The sequence below is a fragment of the Chaetura pelagica genome, unplaced genomic scaffold (genome assembly GCF_000747805.2).
Source record: "Chaetura pelagica isolate M959 unplaced genomic scaffold, ChaPel_1.0 scaffold425, whole genome shotgun sequence".
Taxonomy (NCBI): Eukaryota; Metazoa; Chordata; class Aves; order Apodiformes; family Apodidae; genus Chaetura; species Chaetura pelagica.
Genome location: NW_009953205.1, coordinates 1,225,609 through 1,247,655, shown reverse-complemented (window position 1 = coordinate 1,247,655; position 22,047 = coordinate 1,225,609). Strand labels below are relative to the sequence as shown.

At 39.1% G+C, this 22,047-nt stretch overlaps 1 protein-coding gene across 1 annotated transcript in view; it reads left to right on the top strand.

The window, feature by feature from the left end:
- Positions 1 to 1,469, top strand: part of FTO (fat mass and obesity associated) — a 186,316-nt gene extending 184,847 nt beyond the window's left edge. Inside the window, exon 8 of the mRNA XM_009997471.1 lies at positions 1,325 to 1,469. Coding sequence (XP_009995773.1) covers positions 1,325 to 1,469 — 145 coding nt within the window. The remainder of the gene's footprint in view (positions 1 to 1,324) is intronic.
- Positions 1,470 to 22,047: the final 20,578 nt, after the last annotated feature.

Sequence of the window (22,047 nt, the reverse complement as noted above, 5' to 3'; positions counted from 1 at the left end):
GATGCTATTATCAGGGGCTGATGTGGAGAGCTGAAGATATATTGGAATGTTATGTGTTAATACTGTCCTTGTAGTGTAATGTACGATGGATTGAGTGCCCAGGATGCTGCTGCAGCAATTAACCACACACCAACATGGGTGTAAAGCTGAAGTATGTTTTCTCATGGGGATTACACTGCCATTAATAATTCCCAAGAGAAGAAGACATCTTTCATTTGGAAACAGTCCCTTCCAGAAGGCTGACCGTGTAGACAAGGAAGTTGCATGTATCAATGTTTTTCAAGTTCATTTTACAGAGATGACAGACACATATGTGTTTAAATTATGTGCTTTACAGAACATGGATTTTAAGAAACATCTTAGAGGACATAAAAGTGTTTCTACAATTTGCTTTTTATCTCTGAAGAATTGCGTAAACCTTCAGTATGCAGTACAATTATAGTGATGCTTAGCATTTTTCTTTGTCTTGCCCCATTGGAAACATGAAGTAATTAATCAGTAACAAGTTGTTTGAGGGAAAGAAATCCTCCTTGAACTGTAACAGTTTTTTTGATGCAGCATATTGTACTACAGCCTGTTCTTAAGAGATGTATGTGATGGTTGCCACTTATAAAACTTTCCTCTGCAGGTTGCAGTTCAGCTGAATATTATAATTAGACTTCTCTAGTATTGATGAATAATCCATTTAATAAAAAACACTGTAATTTGAACATTTTCTCTGGAGACTAACATACACTCACCTCTTAATTTAATTTCATTGAAGTTTTGCCCAACTATTCATCATTGGAAGTTGTTATTAACCTCCATTTCCATGTATCTTTATAGAATTTTCTCTTTTTATATTGCCTTTTTCAGAGCTGAGCAGGTTGATACACTTGTAAATCTCCAGAATCTACAAAGCTAGTCCGACTTCTTTAATATTGTTTAATCTATCCCCCCTGACCTTAATGCAGTAAATTCAGTTTAATCTTTCTCAATAATCTAGTAATACATTGGAAACTGGCAAACATTTAAATCTGATAATGGCTTAATCACATACTTTAAATAACAGCTGAGATAATGAAAAAATAATTCACCATATAAAGGTACACTAACTGAGTTTTCTCTGTGATTGGCTTTTTGAGAAATCCCTATAGAAAATAAAAAGTCTACAACAGAAATCAACTTCTCTGTAAATGTACAATCCATTTGGTCACAAGATGTGGTATTTCTTTTTTATTATCATCTTTCTCTTTAAATTAATGCACAAATCTATCCTCGCTGAGTATTCAGTTTCTTGATACAGTTTCACCTAAGTAGTTCATCTGCTTTCCTTCCTTTTCAGATGCCAGTCAGAAGCAGCAGAGACCTTGCCAGAAGACCAGAAACCAGAATGCCATCCCTTCTGGACAGATGATGATTGCAACATGCCTCTGCCATATGATCTTGAAGAAATAATTGCTTATCTACAAAAGTTTGTTCAGTGGTAGAATAACAGGTGACCTTCCAGCCTAGAATTATTGATGTTCATAATGTGGGCATTTTAGTTTAACATAAATCTTTTCAGCTTTATGATTTCTTGATCATGTGTTATTTAATGTGTTAATTGCAGATTTTACTAGTCATCAGACAGTACCTTAGTCACTGTGTTAAGATAAAAAAGACCAGGACCCCAAATCTACAGAAGATGGTGGCTTTTAAGACCTAAAGCCAGAGCACCAGCCTCAGTTCTTTCCTCCTCCATTCTAAATCCCATTGACCCTATCATCCATGGTTAGCTGTGTTTCCACAAGTTCCCTTGATGTCTAAATTTCAGCTTCCTTGAATGTCTAGAACTGCCTCTGGGTTGGCAGGTTTGAGCAATGTAAGGCTTAGCTCCCACCTGCCACAAAGCAGAATCCATGATCTGGGCATCCAAATGACAGGTCTGCTTGGGGTGAGCCTGCTGGATACCTCCAGGATGGAGCTGTGCACACAGTACAGTGACTTCTTCATCCACTAAAACAGAGGTACAAGAGATGGTGGAGAAAGTCTTTTATCCAGTCCCTTCTTGGGTTAGAGTATTTTTTCAGATGAGGAGCATCCTGACATAGCTCCCAGACGTTCCTGCTGGTTTTCCTCATGGCAATTGAATAGTACTGGGAGACATGTACAGTGTGAATCTACTTCCTGAGCTCCCTGGAACTCAGAATTGTACCACTGCTTTGTTTCTGCATGCTGTGAATCCTGTTCTGAGGCCAGGTTTCCCAGTGCATTGTCTAAAGAGCTGATGAACCTAAGAGTTTTCATTTGGGGTGTCAAGTCCCCTGACAACAGATTTAAGTTGTGTGATGCTGGATATTGCAACATCTGTGTTGACCTAGTGAGATCTCTGAGAACAGAACCAGAAGACTATTAGAAGTCACACTGTTTGTGATCTGTTTTGCAATAACATGCTATAAAAAGAACAATTCTGTGTTGGACGATACAGGGCACTCCTGAATGAGAGAGTTTTTTCATTTGGCTAAGTTGTTGTTTTAACTTGAGCTGGTTTATGCCTTTTCCTTTGCCATAAAAAGCAGAAGAAAATCATATTCTGGTGAAACAGCACTCTCTTTTACCACTACAAAAGAAACCAGTAAGACTCAGAGCTTGACTTTGCTACCAAGAAATGAATATGCCTCCTGTGTTAATCTCTGTTAAAAGTCAGTGCTGAGGCCAGGCCTACCCAGAGCACACCAGTGTAGTGTGTTGGCCAAGTGCTCTGTGTGTGGGTGAGGCTTGGACTGCCCAAAACGCTATTTTTGACTGTATGACATATGCCAGACCTCCCTGGAGCTTAAGAAGCTGTGCCAGCAAAAAAATCAGTTTTAGTGGTACAAAACTGTGTTCACACCTACCAGCTTTTGCCAGGACAATTCCATCAAGTAGAGATTGTACCTCTTACCACCTTTGACACAGCTTTGCCAGCAAAAGTAAAAAGACCCTCATCAAGCATTTTCATTGGAGTACTGGACTTCTGCTAAAACTGTTAGCCACCCTGTAGAACATAAAGACTCTCTGAAGAATAAATTACTAGTAGCTTTGGTTATATTGTAACATAGATCCACACATTTATTTGTTGTCTCATGTGCACAGATTTCTTAACATTTTGAAATACTGTGCTATGGGCATAGTTTTTTTTTTCCCTGTACTAGCTAAAGCTGCCATTACCAGTGGGCAAATAGCATATATTTGGATTAATGCCACACTAAATACTGTTTACTTTGGAGATCACTTAGAGAAAAGCTAGCTGAAGATGTGGGAATTCTGCTTTTGAAAAGGCAATTCTCTCAGAAACAGATATTACTTTGGAAATGAGAAAGATGAATTAAAACAAGTTAATGATGTAACTCTGTTAACACAGCATTTGAGGGGATTGTTTGTTTGTTTATGCTGTTGCTTTATGATTATTTTGTGTTTAATTAAGCACTGCTAGAAACCATGGGGATCACAGTATTGAAATTAATCTGACAGCCATAAAGGGTAGAGAAGGCACATCAATGTTGTAGTTCGTAGCTAAAGTGGAGGCATAGCTATTAAAAAATGATTGGCAAATAATTATTTCCAGCACTAGTGAAAAAAAACACTGGGTTTTTTTATATTAGCAGACTGCTGGCAGCAATAATAGAATTCTGGAAAATACATGTTTCTAGGTCTTGTCTGTGCTGAGGATTTAAGCTAGTGAATTAGCTAAGCTAGTGGTAGCCTCAGTGCAGTCAGATAGCACCTGTTTAAACCATGGTTGGCAATGACATAGACAAATAAACACCTTTGGAATGGATCAGACCTAAGATTCACTGGCAAAATACCAATAATCAAGTGGTTAAAGAGGATTAATGCTCTGTGTTGTATTCCAATCTCACATCAACTTGATTGAGTTCAGTTGAAATACAGAAGTATAAGAAGGTTTCATATCTCCAAAGCTCACAGGAGTTGATAGCAAAGACATGAGTAAGGTTGATGGAACTATTTGAAGCATGTAGTAATGCCAAAGAATACCTCCAGAGAACAGCACAGTTAAATATTTGTGTACAAAAATTAGAGATCAAGTATAAATTATTACTGCATTTGGATTGCATGCTAGAAGCAGACAAATACTTTGAAGTTTTATTTATTTTATTCAAATAGTTATAATTTAACTCATGTTGCAATGATACTTTAGCAATCCATTTATATTCCAGCATTAGATAACCCATTACCACTTTGGATGAGCTGCAAAACACAGCCTCTAATGGCTGTTCTGTGTATAGCAACTGTTTGCAAAGTCTGGATGGTCTAGAGGCAGGAGGACCAAGGGCAGTTATTTCAGGGAAGAGGTGAGAGCATAAATTAACTTCTAACATTAGATTCAGTGATTCTTTTTAAATGGTGAAGTTCATGACTTTGCTTACATTTACTTTTCATCAGCCATGAAAGAATTAAGGTAAAATAGTTCACTTGCACATGTGTGTCAAGCTAAATGGATTACAGAAGATACAGATCTGTTTGCCTGTCTGCACTTGCCTTTAGACAATATTCATCAATTTTACAAAAGCTACTGACTAAACATGGAACCAATACAAATTAAATGCTCAAGGGAAAGACTTTCTTTAAAAAATCTGATGCAGAGTTGGCTTTACACTGATAGGCAGAAAATGTTGGCAGAAAGTGAAAAACTTCTATTGTGTCTGTCATTTGGGGGATGAAAGGTAAAGGTAGTATTAAAATATTTGATAGAAATCTGCTGTCTTATGCCCTGTAATTAAAAATGTTTTTATAATGCTTTATTCATATTTCTGTATATGAAAATATTTTATCCTATAGGTCCTTTCTTCTGGTAAAAGGCTATGTAAATAAAAAACATGAGTCACAATATGGTAGATTTTTAAAGGCATCATGCTTGTACTCTGAGTTTAACAGCAGATTCTAATTTCCTAAAGTGTAAATAAGAATGCTATGACTGATCACTGACTGGAAACTGTCCAGGATGGGTAACATGCAACATAGTAACTATCCAAATCTTATTATCATCCAGATGTAGTTTTAGTTTCACTGGCAATGGTGTAAGATGCACTGCAAGATCATTCTGGACTTCTGAAGGCAATGGCACAGATTTGGGGATTCTAGTGCCATAAAAACAGGGGAGAAAAAGAAATTAAAATAATACTAAAATACATTGAAAAAGATGGCTAAAATATTGTAGTGTGTTCTCCTTTGTTGCTGTGCAGATCCATCTGTCCTGTGTCATGCAGTGGAATCTGGGCTAATGTGACAGAGATTAAACTAGCCAGGGAGCTGATCTCTGAGCTGGGATGAGAGGCGAGTAAGAGAGATGAGATGCACATGAGGTGCAAGGGATGTGCTTTCTCCAGGCCACAACTTTATTAACTGAACTCATATGGGAGTAATTGAGCAGTAACATGTACAGTGCAGGTCAGGATCTCTCCTTTAATTGTTACCACCTGGTGCAAAGTTAATGTTGGCTCCTTAGCCCCCCTGATGCCCTCTACAGCTGGTCCTCAGCTTTTTGCCAGAAGCTGACCACTGTCATCATGCACCAAGGTTACAGAGATGGGAAGAACAGTTGTTCCACTAAAGCAATAGGCATGAGAAACCCTGGTCCCCAACTTCACTCTCCACCTCTGTCCTACTGCACCTCCATGGACTGAGTAACTCCACTGAACATCTGTTTCCCATTTGAGATTCAAGTTGCTGCGGCTCATCTTCTCAACTCTCCCACCACGACAGTGTGCTACTATGGGGAGGAGTCAGACAAATAAACAAAACACTGTTTGCAGTGAGGTTCCTTGTCCAAAAAAAGACAACCACTGCATTCCCCACAGCAGAGTGAAAAGCTCAGCCCTACAATAATCTGGCATTAGAGGGTGGGAGCTGTTAAGTAGTAATGAAAGACTTCAGCAGAAACACCAACATTCAGTGTTACTGAGGAATCCCAACCTGCCAGGTTCTGTCACCTCACGCCACTTCTAAGGGTGGAGGCAATCCTAAAGAGAACCACTGTTCTCTTCCCTTTCCAGTCCAAACAGACTCATAACTTTCAGTGTGGCTGGGCTTGCATCTTCATTTACTTTGATCTGTCCTTTCACCTTAGCCTGGGGGCATTCACTGAACAACAGAAGATAATTGCAAAAAGACTGTACTTAGTAAGGCTGCAGAACTGGCTGAATAAAATGTCAAATAAAAGCCAGCAAATAACTGATGAAATTAGCACATTAAAATGCTGGTATTTGAGTGTAAGCACTTCACACATGACATGTAAACTATGGTTTATCTTCTTGTTGCTTTGGAGATAGCATTCATAATAGAAAATAGATAGAAAAGGATGCACTGTGCTATGGGGTTACACCCCCTCATACTCCACTGGTTTTACAGTGCTTGTCCATGGTGAATCAGAATTTGGTCACAAAAATTCTTCTTCTCCTCCCCCTCCGTATCATCAAATACTTGCATTCATGCCAACACATCTTGGTCTGATTAGTCCCCTTGATTAGAGGCTAAAGTAAAAAGTCAGGTGTATAGGATTCCATTATCCTTTATTTCACTGCTTCTAAGAACAGGTCAGATAGAGTTATTTCAGTGAAAATGTGAACAATCAACTTCTGTTTACCATTAACCTTCAGTTTTCTTTTCTTAAAATCAAATCAGGCCTTGGTAGGCAGTTATTTTCATACATGTCCCTTGATCACTGGAACAATCTGTCAAAAGCCATTAAAGCCTCTATTAGGTTGAACTGCATTCAAAGCTGAACTATCCAATCATTTAAAGGGCTGTGATGATTGTTTTTAATACAGTATACATTTATTTCTCTCTCTGAGTAGTAACATAACTTTGAAATTGAGCATGTATGACTAGGGCTTTTTACTGGCCTGCATGTCTTGAGAAGTTTGATTTCTTCTGGAAGATGAATGTCTACATAAAAAAGGAAAAAAAAGCCAAACAACCACTAATGCAGTGACATCACCTGTATATTCTTAGAAGCATGTCCTCATTTTTTCCTGTTTCGTTGTATCCAGCAAGGTGAAACACATATGAAATGGGAAGAAGTTTTCCAAGTTCTTTTGCTTGAAAGCTTCACTGAAAAAAGTTTAACATCTAACTGTAAATTAATCTAGTTAGGTTAACATCTGATTTTAAACTTAAGATCTCAGGATGCTTTACACAGAGAAACTGAGGCAGAGGTGAAAAGTGCAGCTGGGTTCCCACTGCTGACACTGGAACCCAGCATAAATAACCCTCCATTGCTGGCATGACTCCATTACTTCCAGTTAATCAGCTCAGGTTACAGATTAAAGATGCTCTTTATAGAACTTTTATTTCTCCAAAGATGTATCTGAAAGTGGAGCTGGAATCTGTCCTCCTTGTGTCATATTTAATGTATTATTTAATTGCGCAGCACACAATAATACATCTCATGAAACAGAGACCTTTCAGGCCTAATGTTTGGTTAAACTTTCCAATCAATCTTTTAGTTACATTCCAAGTCCCTGAGCTCTCAATGGGAAAGGTAAATTTTATTGAAACTATTACATTATTCCATGGAGGATATGCAGATGGTGCAGTATGTAAGACAATATAATACAATCCATGCTCTTTTAGCTCTGTTTTTAAGGATGTCAACTGCACACCCACAAGGTGATATAACTGCTGTACTAGGAAACTCTTAGGACAATCTCCTGTCAGTATTTGGGTGCTATTTCTTAAGGTGAAGATGCATTGCTGGAACACCCTGGAATGCTGGCTGTGCACCTGTAGGCACTTTTGTCTGGTGTCTATTTGGCAATCTGGTAGTACTTTACTGAGAGCACTACTTTTCTAGTTATTTTGGTGAACATTGTAATCATTTATTACCCAAACATTATCAAAGCATTCCACAGTTCTTTCATTGCTGTTCTTTCTCTTCTTTCCACCGATGCCCTTTCCCTTTTGTCTCAGCAGTTAATAGTAATGTTGTTAACAAGTTTTGTTCTTTGTTAGGCTAACATGAATGTAAGGTGGGAAAACTTAAAAGCTAGGTATCAAATAGCATTCTCTCAGGTATAATTATTTTAAAACCTGTGTATTAAGATATTTTTTCCTTGTTTATCTGGTATTGCTACATGTAATTTTTGTTAAGGAGTATTTATATAACACTGCAAGATATATTGTTATATTTAATTTGTGTTATCTATTTGCTCATTTACTGACATTTATAAAATAAACCACTTAAAGAACCTGCTTGTCTATCATTTGTCTTCTGGAAGGTTTTACATTAGTCTTCAATGCTTCATTGTTGCAGCACATGGAAGAAGAGGTGTACATTTTTCACACCATCTAACTTCTGATGCCTACACAAGAAAATAATTTTGTAAGCTTCCTCTACGCTGACTAGTGAGAGGTAAGCTTCTTTACAGGAGCAAACTCCAAGGTGCTCTGAGTCTGCTCTTCAGTGGGGCATCTCTCTCTACCTGAACTGTATTGCAAGTCCAAGTTAGGTTGCACATCTGCTTATGCTCACAATTTAATAGTAAATACTAAATAATAGGTAAATGAAAAATGGGGAATTTGTTGTTATTCTTGAATTTAATTGAATTAAATGCTTATTATATTGCAAATCTGCTGGTAAAGAAAACAGATTAATTTCTGTTACTTTGGTACTGATACCAAATGGATATGACTGACTTCCACTCCATGTAATAATGTTCTGTGTGTGTCTACTAACAAGGTGTGTCTCACATTTGACACAAACTCTTAAATTATGTGAGTAGTAGGAATTCAGCGTCTACAAGCACTGGCTCAACCTATTTGAGTGTATAAACTTTTTCTTCTGTGTTTGTTGCAGTAGAATTTACATTTAGAAACATATGTAGTTATGTTAAACAAGGCAACATCAAAGAAACGTGTCTTGCACATAGAGTAAAAGGTAGTAAGGTTTGTGATGTCTGCTGTTTGCAAGGAACTTATTTTCACACTTTTATCTTCCACTCACAGCAGGTTTTGTGGAGGGCTCTACTGTGTCAAAGGAATAGTTACCATCAGTTTTCTCTGTCTCAGGCCTGTGGATAGCCTAGAGTCTGAGCTACCCCAGATTTGGGTCACAGCAAGGCAAGGACCATTACTGCACATTTAATTTGATACTCTGAAGAGTGCCATTGTAGAATTGGATGAGCACCTGTCCATGTTGCTGAGATGCACTGCAGTGTTCCATAGTCCCTGGAGCTCCCTTAATGCCAAAGGCTGTGTGCCCAAGTTATTCTGCATTACTAGATTCCAGCCAAGAGGTGACGAAAGCGTGAATAACAAAGGCCAGGTCATTCCCTGCCAGGATGGAACGGGAGTCTCCAAGCCAAAAAAAGTTGACAGAGAGCATTATTCACAGATACTTCAGCTTAGAATCAGCAAGGCATCCAAGAGGTAAGGAATCCGATTTCTTAGCCGAGAACATTCTTTCCATGGCTTCAGAAAAAAAATCTAGTTGATTTAACCAGAAATTAGTATACAGTTAGTATATATATTCCTAATGTCTAAATACCCTCTTCCATTACCCCTTGTCCTAAGCTATTCTTTTTTTTCTGATTCTCTCAAAGAATCCCTAGATTTTCATGTTCCTTACCTTTTCCTTAAAATGGGTAAAACACAGGGCGGTAGTGCCCTTTCAGAAACAGATGCAAGGATGAAGAGGCCTTTTCTGGAGGAGTACAAGCACTCCTCTTCAGTCAGGAGTAGGTATCTTGGCAGGGGGAATAAGGCACTCTTTCAGTCTCTGCACTCAAGAGCAGCTTGGCTTAAATGAGGCAGAGACTAATCAGGATGCATTGTTTGTTGAATTTTGAATTTTACCTTCATCCCATCCTTTCTATAGAAAATCTGTCGTAAGAAACCAATTTCTCTTTGAGGAGAGGGATTTGTAGTTGGCCTTTTATCATAGGCTCTAGCACCCTGTTACATATAGTTATCACCCCACAAATAAGAGTTTCACAAAAGTTATCTGCCCTGCTATATAATCTCCTTTCACTTTCATGGTCAGCCTTTGTTTCTGTACTGAAAGGTCTCAAGTTACATTGCTGAACTTGCAGGTGTACGGTTTATCTCTCAGCCAGTGTCTTTATTTTGCAGTGTTACAGTCTTAACCACAAGTGTATTTTTCTAAGCATTTTCTAAAGTATTGGGCTTTTTATTCCAAGACCATGCAAATTAAAAAGCCATGAGCTCAAAATAGAAAAACCTCTTTGAGTTTGTAAATAGGTAAAAGGAAGTAAAAAAAGTTTGTATCACTGTGGATTATTATTCAGTGACTGAAGAGTAAAATTTTAGAGTTTGTAAATCTCACTTTCTACTAGAGACAGCACACGTTCAAGTGTTCATCTGATCTATAGGATGTCCTCTTCGCACTATTATATTTCATTTCAGCAGGTATGTGTGAAACTTGTTGTGTAACTAAGATTTTGAAATTAATGGCACTGCATAAATTAGGCTTCTGTTATTGTCCTATTCCTAGTTGCATCAAAATTATTAGGGTGAAAATGAAAAGGACTCTTTTATAAGCCTTCCTATTTTCTGTTTACAAGGATTTTACTAACATCTAATAAATTTAATGACCTCTAATAACAAGAGGAAGTGAAATCCTACTTAGCAAATTCATAGCTTTTCAATGTATCTTGTGGCTTTATGGCATTTCAGACTGCAGGAATGTAAAAGCTGTTTAAGGAGCTGTTACTGAGTTCAACTAGCTGCAGAAACCGTTAAGTTGTTTTTGTTTCTCTTTTATTGCTTAACCTCTGGGGCCTAACTCTGAGCTACCTGATAAAGCAGTCGTTCAGGAACTTTAAACTGTACAAGCTTTGACTTGATAGACATAGAACAAGGTCTTGTATTAAACATACATTTTTTAAAACATAATTTCAAATCTGGCAATTGATTGTGGCTTGACCTTCTTATTTTGAAGAGCTCACTGTTCCTTACTTTCTTTACTTTGCTGATATTATTAGATCTATTGTTCTTTTACCAGAACTCCCAGCTGATAGAAGAAAAATCAATGTAGTGCAAAGCTTGTTGGGCAACAGCACTTCCATTAGAGTCATGGCCACAAATAACAAACTAAGACTAAGTTATGCCATTTCCACTTTTTAAGGCTACAGATGCTTGTATTATGCAGCTTCTGGTATTCTCAGAGGGTCAGAATTAAAACATGCATGAAGCAAGCTGGGAACAGAGCAGTCTTGTAAAAAAATTCCACATTGCACACTATTTTTTAGTACATGCCAGTATGACAATTACAAATCATGCAACATTTCTTTCCAGTGCTGATTTTTAAACAAAGTTTATGGCCAAAGTAATGCTTCTGAGGATATTTGTTGTGTCTCTCTACCCTTATGTTCCCTCCCTTCGGTCACCTTTTGGGCACACCAGTCTCTCAGCTGCCCATTGCAGGGTGCGTTTGGCACTTGCCCATCTGGTACAGAGCAGCATGCAAAGAGCTCTCTGAGGATGCATCCCTTCTAGACACAGGAGCCTGAGCTAGCTCATCTTGGATTGAGGATGCTCAGAGGTCTGTAGTTCAAACACACATCTGCCCAGCTAATGGGGTCAGAACATCTTCTTCCAATAATGGATTGGTTCTCTCTCGAGTAAAGTGCCTCTAAGAGAAAATGATAGGAGATCCATCCTTAAATAAGATTTCATGCAGCCCAGGAGAATGACAATTACAGCGTTTACTAACACTGTTCCTAAGGCAGAGAGTCATGCTTTGTAGGAAACAGGATGATGGAGTACTCAGGGAGCTTTTTAGCATAGTGACTAGTAGCTTGGTCCATGTTATGGAAAAATTCTGTGAGAGAGAAAATGAAGCTCACATAAGTGGCTCTTCCGTTGGAGACAGTGAGAAGTATCCCTAGATAAATCACCTTGGTAAAGTTGGAGTTGCTTTCTTCTTGTGCTAAGTGCAGCTGGTGATGGCAACAGATATTTCTATCCAGCAGGTGAAAACCAGAGGAGCCACCCCTGAGGTTAAAGTTGAGGGAGACGGCCAAGATGTACAGTAAAAGAGGTGCTCAGAAGGGGCTGCCAAAATCAAGTTAGGACTGCAACTAGAATTCCCACCTCAGCAGTCCTTTGCTGGGGCTTAGGATGACCCATGGCAGAAGTCTCAGCAGGGTCTGATGGGCAGGAAGAGAGGAATCTCTCCAATTATACACGCCAAAGTTTGCATCCTGTGGCCAAAGAAGGAGTTAAATGTAGGGTGATCTAATGTGGACATAAATAGTTACAAAGAGCTGCATAAGCAGATGAATGTGTATGTGTCCCTTTACCACCTCACCCCCCCAAAAAAAATAAAAACAAAAAACAAAAAGGAGCTGTTTTGAAAATAGTTCCAGGCTGAGATTTTAACATCCATCTGGAGGACCTGCTTTGTTTGTGCTGGTCTGCCAGTGCTTCATAGCTCTAGAATGTGAATCCTTGGTTCCCTTTAGTAATGCTGGTGTAGAGTCCTGAAGAATGACTGTTACTTTCCCAAGGCAAACCTCTGACTTTCCCCAGTAACCATCCAGCACCCCGTATGGTAATTACTGCAATGGCTGTGTCAGTCTTAATTCCTATTTACTGTACATACCTTTCAGAGCCTTGTGGGGTAAAGATAAAAGAATACAGATTCCTGTAGTGTAGATATATCCCAGTGCTAAGGAACAATTAAAATAGGTTTCCTGAAATGTGCTGCAGTAATTTCTATTTTTTAGAAACACTGTGCATCATTATTTTATGGAGAAGTAAAATATGTAACAGTTGTGTGCAGTTATTTTCTAAAGCTATCACAGATGGGGTTTTTTCCTTTTTTTTTTTTTTTTCCAAAGCAACCATTTAATAAAGTCTGACACTTAGTAATGTTTTGAAATAATTTTTGCTGCTCTGCCAGCAGTTGGCTTTGCTGTGAATCTCTAAAGACAAATCCATCTACAGTGAATCTAGGAAAATTCAGCTCCGTGTTGGATGTCAGGGTTGAGGACTACTTGTCAGCTCTGGTGCTGTCAGATTTTATCTTTAAATATGACAGGCAATTTGTTCAGGGAGCACTTCTGAATGACAAGATATAGTAGTGTTGTAAAACATGGCACCTGTGTGGTATGCCCTGCCTTTGTGGACATCAGAGGCTATTGTTTCCTTTGCTATTAGACAGCCACAGTCACACAATAAGGTGTGTAAAATGTTCACAGAAACCTTTTAAATAGAGTAGCAGGAAAGTAGATACCCTCTGGTCATTTAAGTCAGGCCATTTATCATTTTATCTTATAAAACACAACATTCGCTAAAATATGATTTAAAGAGAAAACCAAATGCTCTGCTGAGCAAGACTGGTGCAAGCTGAGGGTTTGAACCAAGCTGGTCCAAATAAAAGGATTCAATCTTTTAAGTGCCATGCAATAGAAAAATTAGGATTTGAACTCCTTCACAATCAGACAGGTAGCAAGAGCTGTTCAGGAGGCTGTTGTTGACATATGGGATGAATAAAGTCCCACTGAAATACCCACTGTTTACTGCAGTGAGGCTTCCTGGGATGGGGCAGTAAAAGCAGATAATGAAACATTCATACACTTAACATGTTTGGTTTAAAAAGAGAGGGTCACAGTGGATAATGTCCTTACAATATAACCAGATGAAACTAGCAAAATTGGACTGCAGTCATACTGTAGGTATGCCACTGCCAAAGTCAAGGGAGGGCTTTTCCACACCACAAGAGCCATGTTTTCATGGGAGGGTTAAGTAGTCTTCTTCAGACTGTAAAACTGAGTAAATCCAGAAAAATCTGGTATTAAAGAGACACTGCATGCAAGCATATCCCAGTATGTCTGTCCTTGAACAATGCTAATGTTCTTGTCCTGCTGACACGGGTTAGTGGCCCTATTCTGAAGGAAGTGGGAGGGGGCCAACCAATTCTTTTAAAAGAAAAATCAAATCCCTTTAGAGTCTGATTTTGGTGTGTTTTTGTTACTTAAGAAGTGGCCAAGGTATTGTTGACTGAATACCCTCTGCTCCTGCAGGTAGCTACATTTTGCTGAGGAAAGTCATCTTTAGTCATCTAAGTCCCTTGACTTTCTCCCAGACATAAAAGCCTAGAAAGATCATAAAGGTGTTTTTGAAGAATGTTTGCCTTCTCTGTGTTCAAAAGCACTTGACTATCTGTGGTATGTTAACTTTATACTGGAATCTAATTCAAAGGGCTTTTAAAAACAAGGAGAAAGATTTTCTTGTAACTAATAGTGATGGATGATTGGAATGGTCACACGGAGCAACATAAATCTTTGTGCCATGCCCAATGCTAAAAAGCAGGCAAACTCAATAGCTCAGCGAACTCGTGTACTTAAGCATCAGAAAGTGATACAAGGAAAGGTTTTCAGACCTTAGGTCCATTAGGAGGGAGGATAAACACCCAGTGAAGTAATTTTGCCTGCCCTTCACTGAATAACATACTCTGAAATGAAGTGCTGCACTGCAGTTCCACCCTCCTCAAGCAAGTGGCCTGGCCAGCAGTTTTGGAGAGAACGTAATCAGAGAGAAGAAGAGCCCTTAAGCATTAATGAGAGAACTACATACATCAAAATTAACTGCCCCAAATAATAGAAGCAGCTCTGTGTAATTATCAGTTATCTATCTGCTAATTTTCATTAGGAATGAGATATAAAATACTTAATGTATCTTTCAAGTATTGTGTAGTCAGTGGGATTTGTGTTGTGCAGCTGTATAAAAAGTATTTGGATTAAGGAGCAGAAATTACTACTTTTAAAAGTGAAAATTGAAAATCTGGGATAGAAGTGAACTGATCGGCAGTGAAAGAAGATATAGGCCCATCTCACAAACCGTGCACCAGTGTATAGTCTGTTGCTTTTATAGCACTTTCCCCATTAAAATACTGTAATTTGAATATTTCTGTTACAGGAAAACAGATGTGCCAGCTAGGAAGGAGCAGTTCATCATGTTATGCACCCTACAAATGTAATGCACTGGTGAGCATGCTTTAGTAGTTCCTTCTATACACAGTATATAGATATAATGTAATGCTATATGCACTGAAAGTATTTTGGGTGCTTTTAGTGGAAATAGTAGTTTTTTGCTTTAGTGGTTTCCTTGTGTCCCAGTTTGCCTTGGGTGAGACATGAAGATGGTTATCATATAAGCATGGGCTTATACAGAAATCAAAAGAATGGCACAAATACACAGGAATGGTTTCCTTTGGCAGGGGAAAATTGCAATTCAGTGAACTACAAGATGCCACTCCCCTCTGGGCCTGCAACAGGATGGACCTGGCTCTCCACAGCCACAGTAATTCTGAGATGTCAGGAAATAGAAGCACATACGCACAAGCTCCGTTTACTTTGCCCGGAATGAAGCCTTGCTATGGCAATGGAGTGAGCTAGAAATGTGATGGGAAGAAAGTCAAAGAGGCTGGAAGAAGCTGGTGGACATCTGTGAAAGCTTAAAGGTAGGTGGGAGTGTTTCCTCACAGTTTTGAGTTTATGAAGGTATTTTGCAGAAAGTAGTGCTTCTGGTAGAGTAAATAAGTTAATGTGTGATATCTAGAAGGATCAAATTCAGGTGTAGAAATTTTTCAGCATAACTCTTCCATCTGAATAAACAAGACTTTGGTTCCCCTGTCGACCAAAGTTGGTTTGGGAAGACAGGCTCTGTTCTTTGCTCTGATGCTTTTTAACTCTTTCTCCTAAGTGAGGAGAAGCCTCTAAGAATGCATTTTCATCATGTATTCCTCTCTGAGTTGTTCTAAAGCCTTTTGAATTTATGGTCCACTTTAATCAAATATGAAATAGAAATTCAAGTCTCAAAGATGAAAGTTGAAAAATTTTTATGAAGTTTGGAATGTGGCAAAAGAAGGGAGATGTACAGCAGCATTCCTTCCATGGAATAAGCAGCAGAACGTGACTGGCACTGTCCCATTGCAGCAGCCAACTGGTCAGTCAGTCACAGCAAGGTCTGTGTCCTGGGTAGAGGAAACACTAAACAAGATGGAGAGATCAGGGCTGTTGTCATGAGGGGATAGGGGCAGGATTTTGGTGACAAAGAATTTGAATCCATGGGAAATTAGACTTCATTAGTTCTCCTGCTCACAAAACAACAACTTTCTGGTAGCCCTGGGAAAACCACTTCTCACTGCTTTACACTTACAAATCAAGGGTGATATTACCTAAAGGGCTTTGAGTCACAGAATCATAGAATGGCTTGGGTTGGAAGGGGGGACCTCTGGCTGTGTAGATGCTGACATTCTTCAAGAATTCTTCTTCCAAGAATTATCTGCAATGGACACACATTCTTAACTCATATTTGCTTGTACTAGTCAAGGTGTAGAACTGGGCTAGGTATTGAGCTTTTCAACCCCAAACCAGCAAAGCACTTCAGCATATATTTGGATGTAAGTTAAGTGAGTTTCCTGGTTCAGAACATGTGTAAGAGCTTTGCTGGATCAGGGCTGGTCCTTTGCACCGCAATTTTCTAATGTTTTGAGCAGAGGTTATTTCATTATGTTTAACCTGGTTTCCTGAAGAAGTGTGGTGTTTGCAGTTGTGCTACGTGCTCATACACATACGGCTGTTAGTTCTGTACCCTAATCACCCAGGGACCCATTTAAACCAAATTCAGCTGAAGGAGGGAGTAAGTTTCTGCAGGTTTCATGAAACTAGAAAAACACATTATTAATACCAGTGAGGAAAAGCCTTTTTGGAGAACTCAGTCCTACTAGAAACCAGCTGCCCTACACAAGTGTGACATTCTGAGACAGAGCTCCACAGCCAGTGAGAATTCATGGGTCTTGTGGCTCAGGGAGCTACCAATGGGTTTTACTGTGCTAAAGCTTTAAAAGCAAACAATCCAAAATAGTTGTTTGGGATTTGTAACCCAAAGTGGGAATCCTTTTCTCACGAAGTGACACACGTCAGGCCTGCAGACTGTAGCATTATCCAGTAGCAACACAAGCTGTCTCCTTGACTGTGCAGATGTTAGCAAGTTCAGTGGCCAGCTGGCCACAGGCTTCCCCCCCTCCTCACCTTCCTAACTCACAGAAAGGAAACAGTGAAGAGGAAGGTGGCACAGACATCCTGATCTGAGTTCTAGGATGAAGAACAAATAGCTTGTCAAATCACAGTATTATGTGAGATAATGTTTTTGTTATTCCTACAAAGAGTCAGCAATTACACTGCAGCTTCATTTTGTTTTGCTTTTCTTTAAAATCAACTGAATATCAATCTCCAATCAATAAAGGAAGTTGCCTATAGGCACTTCTACCTCCCAATCTGCTTCATGGATCAGCTGTTGGTAATTTATACACAGTCAATAAGACACATCTCAAAAGCGAATTTTTTCTCCCAAAAGGCAAAACTGCTCTAATTTACAGCTGGATATGAACTGGGCAAGCAACACACACCTGGAAAAAATGTAATTTCTAATTTACAAGAAACTCCAGTGGAAGATTAGATCTGATCTACTCTCTATGCAAGTAATCTATGGATGTTTATATAATGACAACTGGAGAGCATAAATTGCTTTTCTTTTTCCTTTTGGGTATCTTTTTCATTTGTTTGTTTAGCAAAACCTGCAGGGGAAACTAGAACAACTATAATTACAGTTACAAGTTGTGGGGTAGATAATAAGCTACAAGGCATTTTTATTGTGCTTTTTTATTATTATTTAGTTAAAGAATTCTTTTTTTTTCCCAAGACAATCCATCTGTATTTTGTAGGAAAGAGAATCAAAGCAATAGCTGTCAAGTATCAGCAAGATAGCAGATTTACAAATTAATCCCATTGCTTGGTTTTTCCACAAAAGTTGGAATGTATAATTGGTGCTAGAAACTATAATTAAGTTATTAGAAGCACTCGGGCAGCTAGATGTGCAAAATGGCAGCAGGTATGTAATATCATTAGAAATACTCTGTATAAAAAGCATGTCTGAGTTTTATCCCTTTAGTTTCATGCTACCAGCTGCCAATTTGATTGGTTAAGTAGTTTTGGGCCATGCAATACTCTTTCTTTTGGATTGATGTGTTTATTACTTTTTATGACAGGGGATCCCAAGGCAGATGTTCAATAAAGAAACAAGCTGCTACAGAGCAGAGTAAAGAGATAGGTGGTGTAGATGCAGGAAATTGGGAAAGTTATCATATGCGCTAAGTTGTTATTGAAGATTTTGCTCCCAGCATTTGTAGCAGTTGTGTTATATACTCTTCCACAGACAGTAATCTAACAGGGAATTATTGAAAGCCAAGCACCAAGGTTTCAAATTGCACTATATGATCTGGAGCTGCTGCTCAGACAGGGAGCTGGAGTTTTGAAATTATAAAGATGTGGCCATGCCATTTTTAGGAGAAGTGTGTGTGAGTGGTTGGAGCCGCTTTGTTCATGCAGAGCCTTTGCTCACTGAGATGCACCACTGAAGAGCTGCTTTTCCTTTGCACCTTATGCCATCATTTATGTTAGCACAAAGTGAGTGAAAATAGTTACTGGAAAGGAATATTGTTCAGAATTTGGATAAAGGCTGAGCAAATTATAATTGTATAGATACTTGATTTATGGATCAGTCAAAGCCAAACTTTGCTCTGTCTTAGGAAGTAAAATTCAGGATCACTACATTTAAGTGAATGGGAACATGCAGATGGATACACATGGAAAAGCAAGAAGAGAGACAGGTTTTTTAATTCCTGTAACTGTTCACAGCTTGGCTTGTGTTTTGCGTAGTCTTAAAGAGGAGAGAAAAACAAGTTTCTTTCATTGCTTTCAGAAACTTTTGAACACCTCTGTAAGGAAAAAGCAAATTTCTACAGAGCCTTTGTGCCATAAGCCAGCATTTCTTTTTAAGTGTTTTAAAAGCAGGCAATATAATGTGATTCACATAAAAATCTTTTTAATTGATTTAGAGTATTTTGCTGATTTTGTGACTGTAACTTAATGTATTGCAACCAGGTATCAGGAAGGCTAATAATGCATATGAGAGATGTTGTTGTCTAATTAGATTTTTGTGAATGTCCCTAAGCCTTCTGCCCAGAAGCAGAAGCTGGCCAACAAATTTGAATCATACTTAGAGCAAACTGTTCTGCCCCATCCATGTTCTTTAATTTTTTTGGTGGCAAGTATTAGTGTCATCCCTGAAACAGTATTCTTCCACCTGTGTTTGGAAGGGATGAGTGTCTCGTTCTGCCTTTCACCACCCCTGAAGCGCTTCCTGTCTTACTCCTGTAATCTCTGACCTTTCTGGGGCTCAGCTGTTCATACTCCACAGGGTAGAGAGAGCTGCCCTTCCTTCCCTTGCAAACAAGAAGGTGTGACTATGCCATCCTGACTCTTCCCACTACTATGTGTGTTGACAGTCACTTGAAACCTCCCTTCTTTGGATATAAGACTGTGGCAGGCTTATTCCAGCCTGTCTCCCAGGCAGTGCCTTTCTGCACCCTCTGCATCTTAGCTATAAATTAAGGCATGGGCTACAAGGGAAAAGAAGGAGATGTGTAATGGTCTTCTGCTGTCTGTCAGGAGAAATGCTGTCTGAATGGCAGATTTCATGGACTGGGACACGTATTCCAGGTCGCTTCCCAGCTCTGCATTGTCCTCTTATGTGGAAAGCTACTGATGCCTTGAGGGGGGGGAAAAAGCTCAGGAAGTTAGCAGATTTAGTCTAATTATTCGACTGTTTATGAGACAAGGTTAAACAACAGGCAATTTAGAGTTTCTCTTGACACAATCAAGAGAAGTGCCAAGGATGCATTAAACATGTAAGGCAGAAAAGAAAGACTTGTGACAACAGAGTTGTATAAGAGCAAGGGGTGAACATATGACTCCAGAGGACTTTCAGTAATGGGGTGAGTTTCAATGGTGTGTCTCAAAGCTCAAAGACAGTTGCAAGGGACAATACAGACCTCAGGAGCTGAGGAACAGAGGAACGGGGGACAGGAGAATCATGCTAAAAAAGCAATATAAGCAGTGACATTTTTAAAACAAACCACTGTGGTTGCTGCATTGTACAAACCTAATAAGACATAGTGAAAAATATTGGATTTATTTTTACAAGTTAAAAGTGACCTTGTTGGCCTTATGAATGGATTCACTTCTCACAGTACCTCTTAAGGGCATTAGGGTTATGACTAACTCATAAAAATAAATCCAATATTTTCCCCTTGGCCATGTCATATCCAGTGTTGGAATTCAGCTGTGAGAACTGGTGGGGCTCTGACTTTCATTTAGCTTGACCTCCCATTATGAGAAGTACCTAGCTCTCAATCCTGGTGGGCTGCAGCATAATTCCACCACGGTCATATCACTGAGTAGAAAATAGAGAAAAAAATCCAAGAAAGCCTAAAAAATACAGGGTCATGCAACACAGTATGTAACTGAAAACAACATGTGAAAGGAATAATCCTTTCAAATACTGATAGGGTTTTTTCCTTCCCTGTTTTTTGTTTGGCCTGCATAACAGATCAAGGAAGGACTGCCAGCTTAGACATACGTTATATGGAAAACCAAAAAATCTAAGCTAATGGTTTACCTCAGTTGTTCATTTCTGTTGGAGTCAGAGGAACTTATAAACATCCAGTCAAGAAAACAGCCAGAGAACAAATGGTTTAAAAATGGAGTTGAGGGTTTTAAAAAATAAATTGTTCCTGCATCTTACTGGGCTCTGTTGATTGCTGAGGGCCTATATTGGATCCATGCATACAGGTGGCTTCAGTGCAAGGTAGACATACTGTAGTCACTGCCACATGTGGATGAGGAAATGTTCCTTAAAGTGTAAGCCAGATATGCTCTTTTCCTTACCTGTGCATTCTGCATATCTGTTCTGCCAGTTTCTAACAGACTCGGATGAGTTCATCCTCCTCTTTTCTGAATAACTTTTAAAAGTCTACTACATGCATCTGGACATGGTCCTTGAGGTGGCCCTACTTGAGAAAGAGGGGTTGGACCAGATGACTTCCAGAGGTCCCTTCCAACCTCAACCATTCACTGATGCCATTGTTTTAGATCCAAGATATAACAACATAGAATTCTGTATAGGCTAATTTACCCTGTCAAGAAATATAAGGTGGACAGAAAACCAGTCAGTGGCACAGGAGTGATGGTGTTGTGAGGTTAATGAGAAGGTTTGCCAGTTACAATTAATTAGGCCAAGCTAAAGAAGAAGCAGCATGAGATTAAAGATTTCTTGCTTTGCAGCTGTCCTTACAGGGGTGAACACTTCACTAGTGTAATTTGGGTCAAACACAAACTCTGGTGCAAAGAACATATACATTCATTTATCTGTATTATCAGAAGCCAAGCTGGATTCCAGCCTTGGTTGCTACAAAGCTAATTTGGCCTTTGTTCAGTGTTACCCTTTCTCCTCACTAATTTTCTCCCAACAACTTGAGCAGCATGCTGAATTAGAACTGTAGAAAATCAAGACTGACATGCATATGCTGAAGGCATTTTTGAAGTTGCAGGGCTAACAGTAAATATTCACAGTTAAAATATTGAATTTAGGTTTATATGCCATGGAAACGTTGAGGACCTTCTTTCCTTTGTTTTCTCTGCCTCTGCTTTTCCCATGACTCTTTTATTACATTGAACAAGTTCCATATCTGTAACATCCAGAAGCTGATGAGTTCTCATATTGCGTTTCCTTATTTCCTCTGAAAAGTTTCGATGAGTATTATTTTACCTGCTTTATTTTGGTGTCCAAAGTATCCCCATAGTCAGATCAATCATGGGAAAATTTCCATTCCCCAGCAACATACGGAATCCAGAGATACAGGGTTCCCTGAGGCTGGGAGATGTCAGCCTTGCTCCACTCTGCTCTGCTCTGCTCTGTGCCACCGAGGAACCCTCAGCTTTCCTGCGGAACAGCCCATGCACCTCAGCCCTAACTCCCCACCCCAGGCCAGGCAGATGCTGTGCTCTGAGCATTGTGGGGACTTCTGCAATACTTACTGCTTGCTAAAAAGGTGTGTTGCCAAGTAAGCCATAACCACAGATTTAGCTTTCTTTTATGAGACAGCTTTGTCAGGATTTAGAGGTGTTTTTCCTAAATGTGACAAATAAGCCTGCTGAA